This window comes from Catharus ustulatus, chromosome 2 (genome assembly GCF_009819885.2).
Source record: "Catharus ustulatus isolate bCatUst1 chromosome 2, bCatUst1.pri.v2, whole genome shotgun sequence".
NCBI classification, from domain to species: Eukaryota; Metazoa; Chordata; class Aves; order Passeriformes; family Turdidae; genus Catharus; species Catharus ustulatus.
This window is the reverse complement of record NC_046222.1, coordinates 42,727,404-42,753,141: the sequence shown is the minus strand read 5'-3', so window position 1 is coordinate 42,753,141 and position 25,738 is coordinate 42,727,404. Positions and strand designations below refer to the sequence as shown.

The following is a 25,738-nucleotide window of genomic DNA, read 5'->3' as shown; positions in this document are numbered from 1 at the left end:
TGGGATGCATTAGACAGGGTACTGCCTGCAAGTGGAGGAAAGAGATCCTCAGCCTCCATTCAGCATTGGTGAGGGACACCTGAAATGCTGTGCCCAGTGCTGGGCTCCCTGGTACAAAAGAGGCAGTGATGTGTTAGAACAAGTCCAGTTAAAGGCTACCTAGGTGATTAAGGACTTGGAGCACAACTACCTGAAAGGAGGCTTTAGTGAAGGCCAGTCTCTTCTACCATGTCTTAAGTGAAAGAACATGAGGGAGAAGCTTTAAGTTGTGACAAGGGAGGTTCAGATTAGATATTAAAAACAAAATTTTCACTGGAAGAGGGCTAGGCATTGAAATAAGTTAACCAGGTAGAGTCACCATGTCTGAAAGTGTACAAGAAGAGTCCAGATGTGGCACCTGGGGATATGGTTTAGGGGTGATTATGGTGGGTCTACACTGATCTTTGGACTAGATGACTTTGAAGGTCTTCTCCAGCCTTGATGATCCTGTAACCTGTCATATGAGGAGAAGCTGAGAGCTGAGACTGTTTGGTCTGGAGAAGAGGGATGACATCAGTGACTGATCTACAGATACCTCATGGAAAGGTAAGTAGACTATGTCAGATTTGTTTCAATGGTGCCCAATGGAAGGGCAAGAGGCAATGGGCACAAACTCAAATACAAGTAATTTCATTTGAACTTTAGCAAAAGTTTTTTTGTTGGTTGAACACTGGAACAGGTCGCTCATAGAGGGCTCCATCCTTGGAGATATCTAAAACCTGACTGGACACAGAGCTTACCAACCTGTTCTGGTTGACCCTGAATTGAGCTAATGTTAGAGATCCCCAGAGCCCCCTTCCAAACCTCTTCCATTCTATGATTATGTGCAAATGTGATAAATTTCATATGCATTTACAAAAGCCACATTAGAGAAGTGGTTTAATATGTGGTTTAAACATGTTTTAAAAGAAATATTACTTAAACATTTATGCATGCTATATGATACATTCACGGCTTCATCTTCGAAAACAGCCTTATCTGTTTGTATTTTTTCTTTCAGCAGTTCTTAAATGCTTAATAAAAAAAATGGAATATACAGCTCATGAATGTGTTAATGTACATGTAACTCACCACTTTTCCACCAGATTTTGTTTCAGCTATACTCATTGTAAAAGTTTTTGTTCCTTTGTCATAAGTGCAGTAATGTTTTACCCATGTAAATCCAAGGGGTCCTGGAATAGAGAGATAGTATCAAAAGTAATTGTCATTATACCACTATTATAGAAAAATGAAACATTACTTCTTTTTAAAATATGTTATGGTTAAGGAATGGTATTCCCCAATTTAGTGCTCCTAACAAAACACTCCAAACCATGCACCGCTCACTCCCCCATCCTTCCCCTCTCTCTCCTGTGGGCTGGAGAGAATTGGAGGCATAAAGGGTAAAGATTAAGGGTTGAGATAAGAAAAATTTCTGGAGACAGCAATGAAATAAGAAAACAAACAGTAGCAGAAACAATATCAATAACAGTCTGTACAAGAGGTAAATGATTCACATGTGAGTGCTCACCCCATGGAGACACCTTGACAATACCTGAGCTCTCCCTCTGTCACGTTTGGGACCCAGAAAAGATCCCTTCCCCTATCCCCAGAAAATGATGACCTAGTCATGCCCAACTCCTACCTACTGCAAAAATTAACCCTGTCCTGTCTAAAACTGAGACAAAAAGAAAGAGCCTTGACTTTTAAAAAAAGTATTTTAATGGGTTTGTGTTTAGGATTTTTTTTTTAATGTGAAGAATTAAATAAAAATGTTGAAAAAAAACCCCTAGTAGTTTTACTACAGATACAAAGGTTTTGCTTTTTTAATGTACCCACAAAGGTGGTGGTTATATGAGAGATTGAAACAGCCATGTAAGTTGGATGTCTGTCAATCCAGAAACACAGTTGTGGAAATTTACACGGCCTGTTACGCTGACTTTGGGAAAGCTCTCCTATTGCCTGTGTTCTGGAAGAAAGTAAAGTCATGAATTGAAAATTCAAATGGTTATGTACCCTCAGAAGTTAGCTGTTCTACTCCTATATAAGTTATTTTCACTTAGCATAAAAATATATAATTATTCAGGATCAATTTTTCCTCTGATGGCAATTCATTATCTCTTTTAGCATATTATAAGACAGATGAGGACTCTCCAAGCAATTTTAGATGAGTTAGGAAGTCGCCTTTTTTCATTAGAAAATTGTAGCCAGACACCTGTGTTGCAACTTTAAGCTTGTTACTCTTGGCCATCCATCTGAAAGAAAACAATGTATGGCCTAGTGCCATTCTTTAAAAAAACCCTATATTTACCACCATGCATATCAGTAATAAATATATATAGAATTTAGTCTCAAGAATAGTAAACATTTAACCCAGTTGCTCACAATTAGGCAAGAACCTATAGGATAAGGGTTGTAGGCAAGGAAACTTGCACAAGGAATTATACAACTAGTACCTTTCCTACTACACAGTGATTACAGACCCTATTACTCCAGAATAAAAATTTCTTTTCAGTAAGATGATGTCAAGCTGGCCTCTCACTATTTAATGAAGCACAGCATGTGCCTGGTGCTTCACTCCTTTTCTCCCTCCCCCATTAGCACGGCTCAGTGTAATTTCCACTTAACACAGATTTCTTTTACGATTATTAATCAATTAAAAAACAGACTGTGTTCTTAAAACTTGCAGTGCTACTGAGGATAAAACTGGCTGTGGTTAACTATGGTGAGATGGTACTTAGATGACCTTTTCTTTGATTTCCATTAAATACATGCTCATTTAAGGTGGCTGGGTCAGTGGAGGTCTCTGGTACAAGATGCTCCTGAAGGCTGAACTAAAGGTCCTGTTTAGGTAGGGAAAGTACAGGACACAGAAGGGAGCCAAAGCAGAGTGCTGGGAGTTTGCAGCAAGGTGCAGGGCAGCCAGCCAGAGCAGAAGTTGCCACCAGACAACCACTGGAGCAAACAACAGCACAGACCTTCCTTGTACTTACGTTTCTCCTGCACATAGAGATAGCCTTCCATTGTCCATTGACTTGGTGGTCTGTAATCTTGGTTGGCTGATTTCATTCTTTGCATGAGTCTCTCCACTTCCTGCCTAGTGCTTTCAAAGTTATTCCGAGTCTAATACCCAGAAAAGGAAACAAATAAAACCCCACATTAACTCATGCAAGTACTAAAACAACGACGAACAACTAAGTACAAATAATGCCAAGGAGACTGTATTGGAGACCAACAAAAGTATTTCCCAGAGACATAAAAGGGGGGGAAAGGGAAAAAACAATAAAGAATAGTACTCTTCACTGCTAGAAGCTTAGGAATAACACAGTAATGAAGAATTCAACTCAGGCGTGCAAATGTAAGGAAAACAGCTGAGAATAGCACCATTCTTTCTGCAGGTCACTAACCTCAGACAGGAGGTCATTTCATATCTTTAGGTATGCTTATACAGTATTTTGCAGACAGATACAGGTTTTCTCTCTGTACACTCTGGGATTCTCAGACAGATGCCTGGCTAAACTAGAAGCTACTAACAACTTAGCCCTAAAACTGAAGCAGGAAGACCCCCTGAAGCACTTTAAGTACAGTGCAAAAAACACTAGTTTGAGTTAAAGCCAGGTTAATGAGTCAGGACAGCTGCAGTTTCTACACATATGGAAGAGACAAATTTTCTGTGTTTCCATATCTACAGTGATTCTACATGTGCTGCTGCTCTGGAATAGTCAGGTTAATGGCACTGTCATGAACAAGTTTTGACTTGGCAAACCTCATAGTTCAGTATAAAAAATGGGAGGTAAGAAACAGCTCACAAGTGGCAGAACTATGCCGAACACATGGAAGAACTGTGTCTGTCCTAAATATCATGTGTGTAACCAGGCATGTAACAAAGTAAACAATTATGGTACTCGGTATTTTGTTATGTATATGTATATAAATGGCTACGTTTTCTAGTGAATTCAGTGAGGCTAGGGTTTCCCTCCATGCACCTAGCATGGGATAGCAGAAGAGAATTATTGTGAGATGCCACAGCTTTGATTGATTAAATATCAGAACTTGAACAGTCTGTTCCTATAGGTTAAATAAAAGAATGAAGATTTTTGTAATGTTTCTACGGAGTCATCTATGGACTTGAATACTCACTAGTCAGAAAGATACTCTCAGGATTTTGTACACCAGTGAATACTTCCCCTTTTTCACAGGCCATTTGTGTAGTTAGTTGTACAATAGTATAAGAGTATACATGCTTAATCTTGGTCTTGAAGACAAACACTATTATTAGAGAGGGAGGCAAAATTCAAATCTGAACTTTTCAGATTACATATTTCAGAAGAAGTATCAGTTCAGACCAAATTTAAGAGAGGTCATTTTAAGATGTTCAAGAAGGACATGCCATTGAAGGAACATCCCCACTTTAAGAGCTTGTCTCCATCTATTAAATTTTTAATTGCTACTTATAAGCAGCCAGGTCTTTGAATCAAATCACAGAAACCAAAGCCAAATGGACACACAAAGTGTGCCACAGGCCAGTTGAGACACTTAAAGGGACAACAGGTCATGTTAGAACATGGTGACCTGTTAAGAGCTGTTGGTCTGCTACTACTCTTCTACAGCTGTTACTGCTCCCACTCTAATCTGTACCCATTTTTAAGAATAGAAACAGCAGTTCAGGTCAACTATTCTTCAAGACCTGAACACACAGTGAAGCGGAGAGGAGTAATTTTTATAGCTACAGACAGCTTGAATGTACTTCTCCCTGTCCTCTGTTTGTCTTTACCTATATAAATGATTTCACTTCAATCTGATTGTGGATGATGCTCTGAATGACAAATACATAGAGAACCCAGCTGGCTGTGTGAAGCTGTAGATCTAGATCTGGAGCCAGAATTTATACTACTGTGTAACACAAGTGAGTGACATACTGATCTTCACTGCATCTTTATATATATTTTTTCTGATATATAATTTAAAAAAAAATACATTGATCCTTCTGCCAAACTTCACTTCTCCCTCTACCTCTGTAATTAATTTATGACTTCAAGGTGTGCTGACATAATATTTAGAAAACATTACATTTAACTATTTCTTAATTAACACTGAAATTAGAAAAAAAAAGCTTTAATAATTTTGTTTCTGTAGAGAAATGCATAGAAGAAATATATTATTACTTACAATGCCAGTTTTGGTCTGTGTTGTGAGCTCCTGCTTCTCTCAGAACTTGCCATATTAAAATAAATAAATCTCTGGACTGAAGTAGATTTTTCACTCTTTCAGTGAAACTTCTGTGCAACAACACTGACCCCTTGTGTCGTTATATGAAAGTGTCTTAGTAGCAAACAACGTAGAAAACACAAAATTTGAAAGGACAAGCAATTGGGATGCTCTACAGACTCCCAGCATTTGCATTTTGATCCAAAAAGAAAAAGGTTAATCATCTAGTAAGGTTAGTTTTATTTCCTCAAGCACCATTTAAAACAGGATCTCTATATATGAACAACAGATGTAAAAGGGAAGATGGAGTTACAAAAACTTGACAGATGTGCCTCTTTTCTTCAAAGAATGAAACAGACTTTTGTAAAAATTTTGTTCTGGACTTTGATGTTACTTGTCAGGAAATATGTAGGGCTCCTCCAATATTGACATGTTGAAGTTCAATTTTTGCCTTAAAAGCAAAGCGTCTAAGCTTTGCTTAAAAGCAAAGCGTGTATAGGTATTTTGTACCTACTTACTTGTATGTCCTTCGAAGTGTAATATCTGAATTACACAGTGGAACAAATATACACCTGTATAGAGCAGTTATGATGAGTGGAAAAGTACATTGATTAAATGCATTATAGTTATCTCTGATAGCTATGAAAATTTTTTGGGCAGTTTGTGCCCAGAATGGGATCTTGTATGGCTTTGACTATCAAACCCTGACCAATCTACAGCAAAAGATCCATCTGCACAGTTGAGTGTAACTACACAAAAAAGAGATTCTCTCTTCTGGTGAAATTTAACGTTCCTGAGAGCTGTTCACAATGGAGAAAGGTCTGTGCTATTCTTTAACATTATAGAGAACAGCCAGAGAATGGCTTCCCAAGTATGCTTTATATACAGTGGGAAGTCAGAAGACAGCAGGACAAACTGTTCTATAGCATTTTGGTACCTCCACTTAGCCCAGAAGACAGGCCTCATTCTCAAGAAAGCTTTAATACAAGTTTAAATCTGTCTGGACCACTGTGTTTTCTAATTAGGAAATAAAAAATTAAATTACGTAAATACAAATCATCCTTACATTCTGCAAATTGAACTGCAGTTGCTGCTTGTATGGCGCAAACTCCTGAGCCAGTTCATATCCTTCATGGTAAAATGTAAATAATCCTTGAAGAAAGGCCAAGAGCTGAAAAGGTAAAATTGAGAGGTATTATACATTTTTAACTCCTGGAACACTCTGTGCTTTTACATTCAAAAGCAAAGTTTTGCTGAGAAGGAATTAATGATGAGACCTTAAGAAAGAAATGTTACACACGGTTTTGTGTCATAAAGTTGTAATTTCCATAAGAATTTAATTCATTGTCCTAGTCATTTTATCCAATATTTCGTCTTTGCTGGTGTGCATTTTCCATGTTTAAAATTTCAGAGTTCAAGTGCTTTTTCTTCAAAATATTTTTTCACCTTCTTCATAGTAATTGCTTGGGCTATGACCTATTTTCCACAAATGAGACTCTAGAAAGTATGTTTTGGATAGGTTAGCACAACACAAGAAACCCAGACTATTTCTTCCTGCTCTGAACAAAATGCAAACTCTATCTGGTATGTCTGTGATTGACTCCAACAGAACCACAGTAGTCTGCATATATCTAGTTGAAAAGTCCTTTTAAAGCTTGCTTTAAACCAATGTTCAAGTAGCAAAATATGCAACTAGATTTTAGCTCTTGAATGAATGCATTCCTGACATCTCTTAAAAGCCTTCTAACTTATTCTGCTTTAAATTTTAAAAGTGTTTTGACATTGCTGTAAGTCACCCTACCTGCTGTTAAATAACAAGCATTTAATTTCTTATCATGGGCTGCTTTCTATGTATGCATATAATTTAACTTACAAAAAAAAAGTGAAGAAAACAAAAAAAAAAAGGGGGAATTAATTTGGTTTTACAATAACAGAAGTTTTAACAATAAAAAAAGATATGCCTTGGTATATTACACCATTATCATCTGGGTTAAGTAACTGGCTGTCCAGGCTGTCTTCTGACTCAGTAAAGAACCACAGGTATTCCAGAGCATAATTATTTTTTGTTTTTCAGACTTCTCTCTCAGGATGGGATGAATGATCCAATGGAAACATTTATCTCTCTTCATTGACTACTGAGGTAGTCTAGACTCAGGCAACAAAAATGCCATTGTTCATATTTAATGTGCTTGCTTTGTGCTACCAGTACCATAGATTACTGTAAGTGGAATGTAAAGATGTAGTTTTAACTGTGCTTATATTTTCTTTAAATTTACTCTCAGCTTTACTTGAAGAATTGTAGCTAAATTGTTCTGCCTCCTCTCTCCCATTACTCTCTATGAGACTACAGAGAGCCCATTTACCTGTCTGGTCTTTTGCTGCATGAGTAAGTTAAAGCAGCTGGAGGTGAGCAGACCATCAGTGCGGGCACAAATACAAAGTATGGCTGGGAGAAGGACTCTGCCCTTGGTTTTTACTGGTATTGCAAGATCAGATGAAACCCTGGCCTCAGGCAGAGATGGTGCAAGCCCACAGCTGTCCAGTGAGCCAATCACAGAGCCTGAAGAACTGAGAAGATCCTTGGACATAAAAGCAAGTTATTGTGGGGCCTCTACAGCGGATGTGAACTCCTGAACCATATTCCACCATCAAACAACGAAGGCAATGCAGTCTCAAATGGAAGGCCCCACATCTTGTATAAATCAATCTCGGCTTAACATGATTCATCTGTCCAGCTGAAATCAATACCTCAGCTGGACCCTGAAAATATTATCATTATTCAACTGATTATTCAAGTGTTTCTGAGGAAGGTCCAAATACAATAGTTTATCTTAAAAACTTCCAATATTGCGAACAGATAGAAAGGTTTCTATAATTTTCTGAAATTATAGACTGTAATTCTATTTCTGTAATTCTGGAAATAACTACTTAAAGGAAAAGAAAGAAAATTACAGTAAATTCACGAATACAAGCCGCACTGAGTATAAGCTGCATCGCCAGGTGTTGGCAAACATTTTGTTTTTTGTCCATAAATAAGCCGCACCCGAGTATAAGCCGCTCTGTCGTTCACAGCGAGGACCCGCTTGCAACAAAGTTGCCAAATATTAACAGAACGGCGTCAGGGCGGGGTTTACTGGTTCGGCTCAGGCTGTGCAGGCTCAGGGCTGCTGACATGGCTGGGTGGCCCAGCTCAGAGCTCAGCGCTGCCGCTTGGCGGGGATGCTCGGGGCCGGCTGCCACCACTGCTGGGCTCGGTCACCCGGGCCCGGCGCTGCCGCTCGGCGGCAGGGGGGGCACAGAGCCCGCCGGAACCTGCGGCGGCCATGGGAGCCGGGGATGTAGCCTGCCTGCTCCCGCGGCGGCAGCACGCGGGGACGGGAGCCCCTCAAGTCGTGGGGCCAAGCAGGAGGGAGCCCCTGCCTCCTCCGAGCCGTGGGGCCAGCAGGAGAGAGCTGCCCCGCCTTCCCCCGAGCCTCGGGGTCAGCAGGAGAGAGCTGCTCCGCCTTCCCCTGAGCCTCGGGGCCAGCAGGAGAGAGCTGCCCCTGCCTCCTCCGAGCCGCGGGGCCAGCAGGAGAGAGCTACCTGCCTTCCCTCGAGCCTCAGGACCAGCAGGAGAGAGCTGCCCGCCTTCCCCCGAGCCGTGGGGCCAGCAGGAGGGAGCTGCCCCGCCTTCCCCACCCCCTGTGCTGCCTGCACAGAGCAGCTCCACCCGCCGCGCAACAGAGTCACCAGTTTGTAACAACCGCTTAAACGCCGGGTTTTACTGGCAGGAGCTCGACTTTGCAGTTTGCACTGACTTGGTTTGCACTCCCAGGGTTGAAAATGTCAGAAAATTATTCACATATTTGCCGTACCTGCATATTAGCCGCATTCCCGGTATGGGAGCAAAATTTTGGTCAAAACAGTGTGGCTTGTATTCGTGAAATTACTGTAATCTTCCTTTTTATGAATAAAGTACTAAATATGCAAATTATAACTAGAGCTCTGCTTTTGCTCCAGTTATGTGAAGCCCATTCTCACACTCTAGATTCAGTTACAGTAATTTCACGATTATAAGCCTCACCATTTTGACTAAAGTTTCGGTCTGTACCCGGAAGTGTGGCTTGTACTCTGGAGCGGCTTATACATGAACGATGTTCAGAAATTTTCCAACCCGGAAGTGAGAGTCCGCAGCAGCCCCGAGTCGAGCCAGAGTCTGCGCAGCCCCGGTGGTGGGGCGCGCCGCCGATCTGAGCCCATGATAGTTCTCTGTATTTTTTCGGTGTTTTCAGTCTTGTGCGGCTGCGCGGCTCCCCACCTGCCCAGCTCCCCGCCTGCCCGGGCGGCTGTGGGGCTGCCCAGCTGAGTGGCTCTTTAAAGGCAATGCGGATTCGTTGGAAATGCTTGTAAAATAACCACACTATTGTTCGTATCTTTTTCCGCTTGTTAATAAAACTTGCAGGGTACACTGCCACAGCTATTGTCTGTATCTTTTTCCACTTGGAAATAATGTTTCCAAGGTCAGCACCTGCCAGTAAGCCCCGCGATCCCACGATTCTGTTACTAATTGGCAACTTTGTGAAAGTGCGATGCAAACAAAAGTATGGTTTATAATCAGGTGCGGCTTATGATCGTGAAATTACTGTACTCATCAGTGTCCCCAGCTACAGTTCCTTCAGGTCCTGCAGCACAACTACTCCGGTGCTTGCTTTGTCTTGGTCCAGGTAAAATAATGTGTGGATTAACATAATCTGCAAGCAGGAGCCTGCTGCTACACCCGCCCCTTTCAGCTGAAGACAAAGTGCAGGAGTAACACTCAGCAAAACTGCAGCCAGATCACCACACTAACGCACACCAAAATTACAATAAAGAACTAGTGGGACAAGGTTTCAGTATGTCAGGTTATTCCTGACTTTAAAGATAAGTTTAAAGAGCATTTTGGGAGAATAAATTATAAATTTCATCTTCAATGCTTGAAGAAAAACACTTTACATCATACAAAATGCTTTTACAAAGTACACTGAAAAATACCAAGGAAAATACACAACACAAGATGGCAGCAAAGCTGAATTTATCAGAAAGAAAAATACAACAGCAGCAAAAAAAAATCCCAATAAACCCCAAAGAAATGAGAAAAATCTGAATTCATTTCATTTAAAGTACTTCTCAGGTATTCTGGCAGTTGTGCATTGCAGAGGATCTGGCCTTGAGTCTTTCCTGGTTAAACACGCTCTGAGCACTCAGAGAAACAGGAATTTAAAAAAAAGTATTATGCAAGTCCTAGATCAGCATATTTAAGCTCTATGCTGATATGTGACACTGAGGATGGTATTCACTTCAAAGTACGTGTCATTAGCAGAGGAAAAACAGGGATCAGAAAATGCCCCGTGCCCAATGGACCTGTGCTACTAAGGCATCTCCAGAATCACTTCCATTACAACAGGTACAGACATAGCATTGTATGGAAGAGATTTAAAAGCCAAGGTCTTTTGCCCTAAGCTTATGCTTAGAGTGGGGTTTTCTTTTTGCTGGCATCAGAACTAGCACTGCTACTACTACTAGTATTAGCCTGCTAAAAGCAGGCTCAAAATTTAAAAAAAATTAGTATTAAATTGAACAAAAAAAATTAAAAAAATAGAAAATCAGCCCCTTCTCCTTTCAAAGAAAATTTTCAGAATGTATTTTGAGGTGGTATTCCCACATAAAGAGGTAGTTTATTTCATCACATATCACAAAAAATGCCTGATGTTTTCATATCAACAATTTTTCATTTTAATGAATGTCTTACAGTTACCTCATTCTGAGTATCTAATCAGTCACATCAGTAAAGACTGAGGTCTGATCTCCATAATACAGAACTACTCAGCACACCAGAGCCATGAGGATTTCAACACAGAACCCGAAACAAAATCCAACTACTTCTTGAGACTTTATTTATTTTTATGCAGAGCTGCTGACCTCAGGACTGCCTGGTCATTTCATTCTCACAGGAAGAAGACTGTACTTAGGTTTCGGATAGGGGAGGAATTTAACCTTTGGCCTGCAGCACATCAGCCAGAAGTCCCTGTCTCCTTGTTTTCATTTTATTTATACGAGTATAGTGCTTATTCTTCAGATTAAAGTGAACTTAGTTAATAATATAGAAAATGCAAGAAAAGGAAATTCAAATTTAATGTCCACTCTCATGGAAATTCACGCAATTACAGGCAGCGTTTTTTGGTTGGCTGTTCTTTTTTCCTTCTCTTTAAATAAACATTTAACCGACCACCCCTCACATTTCAGATAGTTTACTGCTTATGAACTTTGTGCCCTGATTTCTACAGGACAAGGAAGTCCTGGCACCACCAAAGGACAAAGTAGAACTTTAGGGAAGTGTTTGCATTGTTTTAGCAAGCATAACACCCGCAGAAAGCACTGTTTTCTTGGACTAACTTCTTCAGGATCACAAGAGAAAAGCTAGCAATACAGTTTATCGCCACTTATTTTGCGTTATTGTTTATCCAGCTGCAAATCTGAACACTAATTTGTCCTTCAGAAAAAGTTTAAATTCATTATCTGCACAAAAACCTGAGGATTTTTCTTGGAAAAATCAAGACCTGGGAGGATTGCAAATAGGAATATGTCAGTTACTCACACTAGTACACATTAGCAACCACTTTGATCAAGATTCAGAAAACAAAGAGAAACCCAGGGTCTGAGAAGCAGCTGCAAAAATCTACTCTAAATATTATAATCTTCTATTCACTGGATGAGTCATTAGCATCTGTACCTTAAAATCTTTCCCAAGTCTTCTCCAGAAGAGAACACACTCAGTGGTTACTGACTTCCACTGTCCTAGCTGTAACCTACATGGCAATTTTTGCTAGGTTACTTCTCCCACTTTGCTTTTCAGATTGTCTTTATCCTTTGGCATAAAAAAACTGAAGGTCTTGAAAGGATGTTCAACAGATCATTTGCTTTTTAGGTTCTATTCTCATGTCACAAACTTATCCTTCTTTTGCATGGGTATCACCAGTTTCCTCCTTCACTGCACTAACGGATTTATTTTGTTAAGCTTTCCTTCAGTGAGTCTGTTAGCAAGATGTCAGACTGAGAATTATTTGAAGATGTGACACTGTGCTGATATATCAGAGGCACAGGTAGCCCATACACTAGAATGACCCACAACCATCAGAGTTCCTGAAGAGGAATGTCCATAGAGACACACCACCAGGCATCTACCATGTGCACAATCAGAGAGTACACAGAGGAAAATTAATAATATGACAATTCTTTTGATACTGGATTTTAAAGTGTTAGGCTTTGTCCTTATCTAGACCTTTCATCTAGGAACAAATGCACATACTTCCAACATCACTTACATAAACATGAATTTTAGAAAGCCTGTTTTGAAGTATTTGGATTTTTCTGGTTTTGCTTAGTTTGGTTTATTTTAAATCTCATGCTATTGCTGATTTGTATTTTAATTTACATTTTCACACAAGGCATATTTTGCCTTATGGGTTTTAGTGAATGCTCTAATTTCAGCATGTTGTATGCAACAGACTACAAACAAAAATTAAGAGTTTTGAAGATTCAAAGTTTTGTAACTGATCTTATAATTTAAGCTCCATCTATATCTAGATTGATTATAAATAAATTCACACCCTAAGTCAGAAGTAATTAACTGCAAGGTCTATCATTACCCAGTCACCAGAGTATTTCCTGCGCCTTCCCTGGGAACATCAAGTATGTCATACTGGGTTGGAATGCCAACTGATCCGAGACAGTAGGGAAATGGATACATTTGAAAGTAAATTTTAACTATTTTAACCATGTGCAGTTGCACCATATTTTCCAATGTACAAAGTCTTTTCAATACAGAAAGTTTCTATTACATTAAAGGAGCATAAAGCCTTCTATACTAGGGTCAGAACTAGGTCAAGATTGCTGGATTTTTCCAGGATGTGTGAGTTTTGCAGAAGGAGACAGAGAGACACACTCTGGATTAATCTGTGACAGGTAGAAAAATGTTCTTATTTAGGAATCCGAGCAAAGTTTTAGTCTCTAAGATTTGGCAGCTGTATGCCATAAAGATAGGATTTCTGTAAGTACTGCTTGCTGAATCCAGGTTCATTAGTTTGCATCAATGTCAAACATTCACAATAAAATACACTCTCATCTCATGGAAAGAAGGCAACCGGAAACTCTTCTTGGTGACACGGGGTGTTAGAGATGTAATTCGACCCATTTCAGAGTCAAGAGTGCTGCTTCAGTAGTTACAAAGGAGCTGGGAGATGGTGTGGAGAGAAAGTTACACTTGTCGTGTTCTCTTTAACAACCAGAGCTCTGCTGTGCTCAGAGTGCTTAATGGGAAGGGACACATGGCACTGGAAATTCTCTGTCAAGGGCTATAGGTACTAACTACATCAGGCAAGTGGCAAGCTAGGCCTGTCTGTATGACATGAACAGTAGTAACATGGCTACTAGGCCACAGAAATATGCTAGCATGTCACACTGAAGCTGCTTTTGCTACTGACTGACGCAGAAGAGAGTCAGGGGTGGGGGATGGAAACAGTCCAGAAGGAAATCCCAGACTTAAACGTGGACATTGAAACACAACTTTATCTTACTCTTTAGTGGCATGTTAACATATGCTTTCCTTTATGTGCAAAGTAAACTAAAGGCAAATGACTTCACCAACAAAAAAGATAAACTTACCTATCCTACAGAAAAATTGATTTTTCACTTTACTTCATGTGTAACTCAGAACAATGTCTATGTATACTGCCTACTCAAAATGTTTAAATTTAAAAACCTGGCTCAAAATTTAAGCCATTTATTCATGGTATTAGGAAACATCGATTATGTGTTGCACAGACACAACATTACATGATGTCCCATTAAAATGTTACACACAGTTCAAGTCATCAGACATTTCACTTCACAGTAGATACTAACTCTTACATAATCCTTCAATAAACATGGAAAGTGCCCAAGCCAAGTTCTTAATGTCTGTCTGTATACAAAGAACCTGCATTCAAAACTTAAAAAGGGAGTAAAAAATTTGATATTTTAAATTCAATTTTCAGCTTTAAATGCATGCATTCTAAAGAAAATAAACCATAAACTTACAGGTTCTACAAATTCAAATTTCTTTTTCTCTTGTACTTCTTGGATTTTAAAAACATATTCTAATGATGCTTCATAAAAGTTCTGATGTTCTCTGTCAATCTGTGTATCTGCCTAAAAGACAAAATTAAATACAGACAACATTAGTTTAGCCTCGTTATTGTTTTACAAACAAGTTATGTCACTAACAAACAGATCTTTTATAAGATTACTTTAAAAGTTTCATAGAGTTCAGTTTTGTTTCTGAAAATTAGAATACTATAAAAAACCTAAATGTAAGTTTAAGAAGCTAACATTACGCATTTCAGCCTACGCCTTTTACTCACTCTTTTTTGGTTTCTTCTTTCTGTTTGCCCTTTAATATTATAGTTTTTAGGAGAGCCTGGAGGGAAAGAAAGGTGGCAGCAGGTACTTGGTAAATGTAAGTTTAGAAAAGGAAATAGAAATGAGCGGTGTAGGAATCAAGGATGGACAAAAAGGTAATTATTTCTATTGAAATACTTAAGTATCATATGCACTGTATATATTTCTCAGGTTCAAATACCTTCCCAAAACCATATTTTCTTAAATAGGCTGTCTTTAGCAATGACATCTTGCAACTTATTATTTTACAGTATGAGTCATACGTTCTTGGAATGTAAACCTATTTAAGTCCCTAACCTCATAAATCAAATATATTTCAAGTTTTAATTTTCAAGCGAGAGAACTACGAGGCAATACTTGTCAGAAATGCCTGACTAATACCACCCAACATGGAGATCCACTATCAGAACAGTGTCTTCTGCCTAAATAACTAAAGAATTAACTCTTATCAGCTGATAAAGAGTAATAGGCTTTTATCCTCAATTTAAACAAGCCACAGGAGAGGGAACTAACAGACAAGCAGTGTAGCACGTAGATAATGTTTAAAGAAGACATGCAGATTCCATTTTAATTCATCCTTCTTTGTAACAAATCATTCTCTCAAGCAAATCCCTTTTGAGCTGTTATTATTTAGATTTTGCTCTTTGGTCAAAATATTATCAGAGATTAACAACATGAATAAGATCACTCCACCTATTTTTGATGCATGTTAGTTAAAATATAGAAGGATACTTCTGTATATTCTGTAGTTTAATTTTGGCATTAAAAATAACAAATGGTGGGAAATTGGGAAAGCTTGATGTTGTCTTCCCTTGACAACAAACTATAAACCAGCAAACACATCATAAAGGAGATTTAGTGCTTTTAACAGTACAAAAGCAAAAAATCAGTGTTTTCCTTCAGGCAGGATCTGGCCATCAATAGCACCATAAATAATTAAGATTGCTTCTCTACTCAAGGACAAGGTACTGTTGTGATTTGGCTGTACAGGCTCTTAACAATATTGATCCATCTCCCTAGCCCAGTGTTCTAACATTACTTCAACACATAGGCCTCATAAGCTTCAAATCATTCAGTACCAGCACTTCCTTCCCATGTCTATTAAATATACAGTAATTTCACGAATACAAGCTGCACTGTTTTGACCAAAATTTTGCTCCCATACTGGGAATGTGGCTAATATTCAGGTGCGGCCAATATGTGAATAATTTTCTGACATTTTCAACCCTGGGAGTGCAAACCAAGTCAGTGCAAACTGCAAAGTCGAGCTCCTGCCAGTAAAACCCTGCATCTACGCGGTTGTTACAAATTGATACTCTGTTGCGTGGCAGGTGGAGCTGTTCTGTGCAGGCAGCACAGGGGGTTGGGAAGGCGGGACAGCTCCCTCCTGCTTGGCCCCACGGCTCGGAGGAGACAGGGGCAGCTCTCTCCGCTTGGCCCCGCGTCTTGGAGGAGGCAGGGGCAGCTCTTTTCTGCTGGCCCAGCGGCTCGGGGGAAGACAGGCAGCTCTCTCCGCTTGGCCCCGCGGCTCGGGGGGCTCCCGTCCCCGCGTGCCACTGCGGTAGGAGCAGGCAGGCTCCATCCCCAGCTCCCATGGCCGCTGCAGGTGCCAGCGGGCTCTGTGCCCCCCCTGCCGCCGAGCGGCAGCGCCGGGCCGGGGTGACCGAGCCCTGTCGGCAGCCCTGAGCCCTCATGGCCCGAGCCGAGCCAGTAAACCCTGCCCTGCCGCGGTTCTGTTACTAATTGGTAACTTTGTTGCACGCGGGTCCTCACTGCGAACACAGAGCGGCTTATACTCGGGTACGGCTTATTTATGGACAAAAAACAAAATGTTTGCCAACACCAGACGATGCGGCTTATACTCAGTGCGGCTTGTATTTGTGAATGTACTGTATATATATATATCAGTAAACAAATAATATGAAGCTGAAATCAAGCACTCAAAATTCCAATAATGAACTGCTGTACCTCAAAATTAGCTCTGCCATTTGCCATTCATATAGTGTGTTTGGCTACTGTTTTCCCTGATAATCTGTTCATAGTTTTATTTCACAAAATAGTCTATCACAAAGATAGTTGAACAGAAGCAGTTGCCACCACTTTGGGATGCAATCCAGCAATGCCTTGCTCACACAAATGCCATCAACAAGCACTTGAAAGAGATCTCAGCTCTCTCAGTTAATTGTACAGAAATAATGAAACATAGTTTTAGAAATTGCCTCTGTTAGGCTTTGCCTCAGAAAAAGTATTTAAACACCTAATTAAATCCATCCCTACTCTGAACAGCATTACAGTAGTAATGATACAATAACCAAATGCCATCTTAAATATGTTTTAGAGCCATAATCACCACCAGTGAACAGGGACTAACTCAGAATTCCCCAAAAAGATACTCTGCAGAAGTTTATGAATTTATGCTGACACCAATGGATTCAGATTTGTAAGAATCTCTTTGAAAGTGATCTTAAAGTTTCAAAAGCTGAAAGTATTTCCACGTTTTTCTGTGATTTCAAAATGCATGTAAAAAATAGAGATCTGATGGATATGATTTAGAGTCTCTACCTGTATGACATATAGTTGTAGCGAGTAATATTTTTGTTGATGTAGGCTATCACCTCAATATATATACCAGAACTTCATATAAACTTAAGAGACTGATTCTGGAACAGATTTCAGAGAAATGAAATCAGAAGTTTATTAGATTTCGCACATCACTCAATCCTGCCCATTTTTCCCTCCACTCTAGGCTCCTGTAGGCAGTGAAAAGATTCTACTATGAAGTTTCTTTTTGATGTTAAAGGAAAAAAGCCAGTCACCTGCGCAAACTGCACCAGCAGTCTTGCAGGCTCTTAAAATATCCAAGATATTCCAGTCAGGTGAATATATGCAAACTACAGAACATGCTTCAACCATCAAACTTCAGATGCCTAATTAAGGTGGTCTCAATTGCACTCAAGTGAGATATGTAAAAGATATGTAAAGAATCCAACAGAGTACAAGATCTTTGCTCATCCCAGTACTCTTTAACCCACGTAATGTGATGAGGTATCAAGAAACCTCATAAATTCAAGGAAATCATATTTTTCCCATGTAGCAGACAACAAATGGTATTTCCACCTCCCTGAATGCATGATGTTGGCTTGAGGCATGGACTTCCCATCTCCGGCTCTGGCCACCAAAGCCCCAGCTGCCAGCAATGCTTGCTTCTTTGCTCGTGCCCTGCTCTGCTGTGGGCTGCTCCAGCAAACTCCATCCTGGACATGTGGGCTATAAATGGGACTCACCCAAACCACTCGGGATGCAAGTCAGCAGCTATCTTGGATTTCAGTCAGGAATGCAGCTTGGCCTCCTTTCACTTACAATACAGACACAGGCCAAAAGTCTCCCAGGTTAACAATTCTGGTACTGATTTGCTATGGTACCTTCTACTTATGGTGGGTCTATGTTGCTGATTCAGCACATCTACAGCTGTAGAAAACTCGGGAAGACCGAAATGCCAAGTTATGCCCTTTATCCTTTAAAAGGGAGGCATCTAGAAATCAGAAAACCTCAGCCTCAGTTACAAGATTTTAAATCCAGATATGTCACTTAAGGACACACTGGAAAAAATTATTCTGGTTTTCCATTAGCTTATAGATGTGAGCCAAATACATTGTTATTCTACCATAGTTTATTAGATTCACAGTTGTTACTTTGCACTTCAGTTTCTGCTTTTAGACTGCAATTATTCTCATGCCTCAAGAGTAAAATATTTTATTTATTTTATTTTGCTTGTATTCCAGAACAAATTAGTGTTTAAGTTCGCTTTTCCACAATTTGGTAAAATTTTCTTTCTTTTTTAAGCTGGGGTTTAGCCTTTAACAGAACTGCAGCTACATCAATACATAAAATAGTTGGGAAAAATGAAAGCTCTGACATACAAGTGGGCCAATTAACAAATCCTGGATAATTAATGTCTTATCTAGACTGATTATTATACAGACAGCAACAGCAATTCAAGCATATAGATATTATTAGAAATTCTTAATTTCTAATTTTATTCTTATTTTATTTGAATTATAATATTCAGATATTTATTTGAATGTTTATTATTGGCAAACATGAAAAAAAGAATCCAAAACATGATTGAGTGATGGTCACACCTCTGGTGAAAATTCTATCTGCAAACTAACCCCCATAATTTAAGAGCCACCGTGAAAACAGTAATCCCATCAAAATGATTTTTAACTACTTTTGGCACAATTCCCAAAGTGTCACTGATACCATATTATTTGGTTTATTGTAATTTGCTTCAAAGACAAGTCATATTCATTTCTACCAGTATATTGGAGAGCCTTGAATCCTCCTGTTAAACTAGAAATCTTAATGTTTGGGTTTTTTTTAATGGAAAATAATTAGCAATACAGACTCTTCAATGCTGAAGTTATAGATACAATTTCAGGGTCATTTTAGGTGCCACAATCTCAGAGTAAGATGAAAAAGAGGAAAAATAATAAAAAAAAGGAGCATTATTAAAGTGATCTCAGTTCAGTCTTCTGGATTAGGATTTATGTGAAATAGAAGCGCAATTTCATCAGTAAATATAATAAATAACAAACTTAGAAGCAATTAATTAATTGTCTTTCTAATATTCCACTTATAAAACTCAAACTTTTATTGTACTAATATAAGTCCATTGTTGCAACCAATAAACATTATCTGTACTTGAAATACATAAAGTTGCAAACATAGAATATTGCTTTGTTCAAATATTTAACTCTTATTTGGGTCTTATTTATCCCAGTCAAGAATTTATAGTCATAACAAGCATAACTACCAGAAACCATCACAATATCACATTAATAAAATACAGTATGTCTTGAAGAACACCAGCTTGTTATCATGATTTCTATGCAAATGTGAAATTAGGTAAGTGTGTTCAGTTCTTACATCTTGCAAATGAGATTCTTTCTTCTTGGCTGACAAATTTAAGTGCTTCTCTAAGATGGAATAATATTTCTCACTTTCCTTGTCAAACTTCTTCTTCCCATCCTGAAAAACAAAACATTCCCAAGTGAAGTATTTGACGAAATATCATAGCTAACTTAAAAGAAGTAACAGGTGCCAAAATAAGCCTCATTATAAAACCACTTTTGTTGGTTCCAGTATTTTTAGGGTTTAATTCTGAATTGGACCTAAAGATAGTAGGAGAACTGCTTCAATTATTAAAAGCAATAGTAAGTAGGAAAAATCCTACTTAAATAAAAAACAAACCCATACAACAGACTTGCATGGTTTCCCATAGTAAATATACATGAGATTTTATGTAAGTGCTATCTTTTTAAGCACACACTTAATACAAAATAATCTGTTTTTGAAGTGTACCTAACTGTCACATTGTTTTTACAAAAAAAAACCCCAAACAACCAAAAAATAAGACCACCAAAAATCCCAAATAAAAAACAACCAAAAAATCTCCCCCCACAACAAGCACCCCCGCCCACCCCTCCCCCCCAAAAAAAACCAACCAACCAAACAAAAAACCCTAAAACTCACCACAAAAAAACCCTCACTGTGGAGGACATAGGTGAGTATAAAAAATGTGATAAAGATATAGGCATATTCTTTGCATTTAAGACTAATAAGTTTTATTTTCCACCCACACTCCTGAAATATGAGGATGATGGAAAAGCATATGTGTGGTTGCAAAAGGAAATTGGTCCAAAAGTCTGTTTCCAATAATATTTCAATGTGTCTGAATATTTAAGCTTGTCTCATTTAAAAGTTATCCTGCCTTTTTCCTTTCCCACTCCGCTTTGTTTTTCCCATCATGTGCAGCCAATCCTCACATTTCTATGCAAAACTACACTATTGATACATAACACAAAAGAAAGCTACTTCTTTGAGTAAATTAAGAAACATCTTATTTTCTGCAAACAAATTTAGAGTTCATACTTCAAAACTTGTAAAACCTGCTGTTCTGAAATTTAAATCTGAAATTTAAGAAAAAGATAGGTTTCTCAAAAGCTTTTCCATCCTTCAAGGAGTGTCAAATTACAAGAAATAGGAGAATGGATTGAAGCTGATATCCCATCAGAGTATTATTAATGATAAATCTATAACTTTTAATTATAAAATTATATATTCCCTAAATAAAAGCAACTTTCTGCCAGTGATTTTTATGATCTTAGTTAAATCCTAATGACTAACAAGCTGAATATTTTGAGAAAACAAAAAAAGCTTCAAGACAGGCACTCCTACTTACACATGTGCAAAAGCTATTAATGATAGAAAAACTAATTACTGGACATAGTGCAGTAACATCAGGTCATTTTAAGAACGGTAGTGATTCTCTTCCTGACCCCTTTCTCCCTAGAAATTTTTATATACAAAAACAAAGAACTAGCTTGCATTGTAGCACCACCCTGTTTTCCTTAGTCCTATCATGGGAAAGTCAGGTCAGTCAGAGAAATAAGAAATAGGAGGAAGATTTTAATGACATGAATTAAAACTTATCTACCAGCTGTAACAACAAACCACTCACTGATTAGCTCCAGTGACTAAAGCTTACAACAGTAATTATACTAGATTGCAAAACACATCATATACTTTCTATTCTGCAAAACATTCATATCTATTTAGTATGAAAAATATGCACAATTTAATCTTCTCACTACTTCTCAACAGAGATATCTTCAAGACACCAGAAGGAAAAGAAGGCACTTGACCTAACAAAATATTAAATAACAACACAGAATAACTACTAATGCCTTCTATATTTAATTACGCATAAGCAGGTACCAGGATAAAAAGGTAAAAATGGAAAAGTAAAATATTGTTTCTTGTTTAGCAAGTGAAAAGAAGCTATAAGAATTATCATCCAAAATCTTTCCCAAATATATTCTTAAAAAAAAGAAGGCAGAAGGTCAGACTAGTGGCAAATAACTTCTAAGTCAAGAAATCAACCTCTATGGGACTGAAATCTTAGGTGAGTTCCACAGTCACAGTTTTGTTGGAGAATACTCAAGTGCCAGGTCTTCGTGATGAAGCAAGAGCAACCTGTGTATCTCAACAGCACCTTTGGTCACAAACAGAAATTCAGTTCAGTTGATCACTGAATAAAACGTGCAGTTAGTTACATTCTGTCTTATCTTCTGAGACAATGATGGTATGTGCTGGACTAGAAATATGAACCAGATTGTTTTAAAATCTAAGTGAAAAAGGTGTCAAAGTCATCAACATTAGGAAATACTCAAGGGCAAACTTGATGCAATGAAAAATATCAAGAGAATTATTTCTTAGGTATTTTTTTTCCCCAGGTAATTGTAAAGTGGGAAAGGATTCTGCCTGATTGCAGTATTTTAGCCTTTGGTCACAAGATACTGGAGTTCAGTGGTCCACTAGAGCACCTAGCTCAGAAAGCAACTTGACATAGCCTTTGACACAGAGGCTGGGTGCTGAGAGCACATACTGCCCTTTTGGACTTGATATTGCACTTGCTCTGCTGTCTCAGATGTCAGGCCAAAGGAATGAGCCAAGGAGCCATGGGCAAAGCTCCTGCAGGATTAGCTATTTCAGGGATCACCCAGTCGAGCCAGTCCTTCCTTCCTTCCTTCCTTCCTTCCTTCCTTCCTTCCTTCCTTCCTTCCTTCCTTCCTTCCTTCCTTCCTTCCTTCCTTCCTTCCTTCCTTCCTTCCTTCCTTCCTTCCTTCCTTCCTTCCTTCCTTCCTTCCTTCCTTCCTTCCTTCCTTCCTTCCTCCCTCCTTCCTCCCTTCCTCCCTTCCTCCCTTCCTCCCTTCCTCCCTTCCTCCCTTCCTCCCTTCCTCCCTTCCTTCTTTCCCTAATAGATTTATGATACAAAAAGTAGGTATTCATCTTGCCTTGTGAACTATTTGTCTTAGAACCAAGGTGATCAATAGGTAATGAATAACCCAGTCTGGTTAGCCACTTGAGTTCATAACTTCACACTAACATAACTTTTACTAACAAGAGCTGGAAGAGTCTGAAGCCTCAGCTACCTGGTGAGAGCCAAAGAAAAAGGTGTGACAACAAGACTTTGCCATCTGAAATACCCATGTACAGCACATCAAATACATGTCAATGCCAAGAATGGACCATTGATACACCTAATGTGGTTCCCATTGCACTGAATCCAATTGCTTTTATTTTCTCCTATGATCTGTAACAAAACCTGTGAATTGCTATCACATCGTCTCTTTATATGTAAAAAGAAAAAAAAAATAAATTATCACATCTAAAGAGATAAGCCCCGCCGCTGGCCAAGAACAAGGGAAAGACAAGTTAAAATAAACTAATTGTGGTTTTAAGATGTACCTCATGCGAAGCTTCAAAAAGATCTCCATGGCACCATCCATAAGAAAACATGGAATTTGAAGGTTCTCATGGTCCTCTGTCAGCCCTCTCCCAGACTGCAGCTCTACACTGCCACAGATCTGCTCAACCACTGCCTCCATAATTTTCTACACCAGTTACATTAAAGAGAGAACTACAAATTGGAGCTTGCCTGTCACCAGGACAACTTCTTGCCCTAGTGCAGTGCTTTCAGAGACAGCACAGCTGATCAACTTCTTCCTCCTTTTCCAGATTTTTAACTTAACTTTAACTTAACTTAAGACCTTCTTCCTACAAAGGTAGAAGTTGAAAAAGTAAAAAGACTAACAAAGGTAACCTGGGACTAAAGATCTCTTGGTAATTTGGACTGCATTAGTGTCTATACACAGTGATACTCCTGGGAATAAGTTTGTAGCAGGACAGTTTCTGGCATTGCTCTGATTACTCAGACATGTTTCTGGGAAAAGTATAAAAGATACTGGCCCCAACAGGTGAGTGAGTTTCCTTTGCTTGGAAGGTCCTACATTGTGCCAGTAAAAACCATGTATTGATGTATTGAAGCCTCTGAAATCTGTTTACTTAATAAAAATTAACAAAAAAAGAAGGTACACTCAGAAGCAGGTGATTCATGTTCTGGATGAGAAGAAAGACTTCTGTTTATGCCAAAATAGCTCTTGTCTCACACACTCAGTCAGTGACTCACAGCACACAAGCGCATCCTAAGTGGAGTTACAGACTCCTTCCAGCTTTAGCCTGGTCTTCTGCAGCCCTCGAGACACCCTTACACACAACCACTGCCCAAATTAATTATCTGAATCCTGGTCCCAGCAACCTGTGCCCATAAGACTGAGAAATCTACTTTCCAAATACACAAGAAGGTTTTCAAAGAAAGTTTCCACGCAAAACTATGTCCTCAAAGTTTAGGAGACAGATGATTGCTTTTGCCTAGATTCCACATTGGATCAAACCCCAGGGGAAGAGATGTGGCTGGATAAGAAAGCTTGTGCTGCACTGTTGCCAGAACAGACTGCACCAGCCATGACACAAGGCTTAAGGCACGTGGCAATAAGGAAGATACCAATTCCTGATCTCTGTACTGTCTCTTATTCCCTTCAGACTCCAGCTTTCTTTCATCCTTGTACATCTTTCCAGCAAGTAAACCTCATCCTTTCTCTTTGCCCTGGCAAAGTATTAACCATTTCTTTCAAAATATCAGCTAGAACATATGAAAAACACTCCCACCTAAAATCCATGTGAGATAATTAGGCAGGTGCAATAAAATGTAAGCACAGAAAAAGAGAAATTACATAACATTAATTCTTGGTGTGTTTTATGCTGATGTATAAGTCATCAACACCTTTTGTCTAGACTAAGTCCTGCAGACTCTAAACACTGTAAATGTCTCTGTATAGCTGTTTAACCATTCTCAGGTGTGTCAAGCCTTAAATCAGCTCAAAAATATTTACAGTTTGAAATGCTTCACATTTCTAGGAACCCCATTAGGAAAGCCCTTAACCACACACTCAGTTTACAGATTTTAATGGAGCCTTACTAAGTGCCAGTATCCCCTTGAGAGACTCAAGTCATGTAATACTGGATCCAGGTTTAATTCCTGGTTTTATTCTCTCTTCTCAGATTTCCTGCATACTTTTATTTCAAAACTGATTAGATAACCTCAAAAAAAAAAATAAAAAAAGAAACCACCTTTTTCAGAAATAAATTTTGCTAAGAGATACTTCTAATTACATGGCATGCCATTTAGAAGTTTAACTCAAAAAGTGTTCTTGTATTCCTCTTGTTTTAGAAATATTTATGGCTGTGAAATTCCAATTGCTGAGAAGTTCATTAAAATGTTGACTCAAATGAGTCAGGTAGTTTTTTTCTCCTGTTCAGAAAGATTTTGATTCCATGCTGTAACTAGTCATATACATGCTACAAATCATTGGCATGATTTCTACAAATTTTACCCACTAGCTGTATTTTTAGATATAAAACAGAGATAGTTGTTATATTTTGAAGTTGACTTTCCTTTTCCAGAGGAAGCATCAAGAAATCTGATATTTTTATAATGGTCTACCACTACTTTGTGTGCAATAGTTAATGTCGGAATTGTTACATATATCTTCAGAATCATTACATCATTAATTCCTCCTTATATTTCCAAAAGGAGCCTCTGCCATCCTTCTCATTCACTTCCCTTTTTTTAGTTGCAATAACTTTTGGTGTTATATTTATCTAATAGCTACATCTTGTATCTGGTCACAAAGAAAATTTTCAACTCTTTGTTTGTTGCAAAATTAATATTTTTACCCTTTAACCCATTAATCCTTTAAAAACCTCACCAAAACATTATTCTTGTTGAAACCATAAAATAAACATATTTTGCAAGAAATTATTTTAAAAGGATCAAGAAAAGAAATTAAACCAGAAATCGTTGCAAAGAAACTATTTGGAAAAAAGACATCAATACCTTGAAAAGAGGAGAATACCTTGGTTAGAAAGCAAGTGAACATTGTGAAATGTGGCCATGATGATTTCTTTCTTTCCTTTACCCAGAATTAGTGCATATTTTTTTCACCAACTCCGACTGAGGTGTAGAAACTGGCACAAAAATACAACAGTAAGACTTGAATATAGATCAAGTCAGACACATTGTAAGTTGAAGAACCTGAAGGAAACAGTGAACTCTGCAGAGATCAATAAAGCCACATCCCTCTTCTTTCTCTTT

The 25,738-nt window shown here is 38.6% G+C and overlaps 1 protein-coding gene across 1 annotated transcript in view; it reads right to left on the bottom strand.

Moving 5' to 3' along the window:
* LOC116992838 (rho GTPase-activating protein 42) overlaps positions 1-25,738 on the bottom strand; it is a 156,965-nt gene that overhangs the window by 35,193 nt on the left and 96,034 nt on the right. Inside the window, exons 5-9 of the mRNA XM_033052847.1 lie at positions 19,609-19,710; positions 14,320-14,430; positions 6,293-6,397; positions 3,012-3,141; positions 1,111-1,211 (exon numbers count right to left, since the gene is read on the bottom strand). Coding sequence (XP_032908738.1) covers positions 1,111-1,211; positions 3,012-3,141; positions 6,293-6,397; positions 14,320-14,430; positions 19,609-19,710 — 549 coding nt within the window. The remainder of the gene's footprint in view (positions 1-1,110; positions 1,212-3,011; positions 3,142-6,292; positions 6,398-14,319; positions 14,431-19,608; positions 19,711-25,738) is intronic.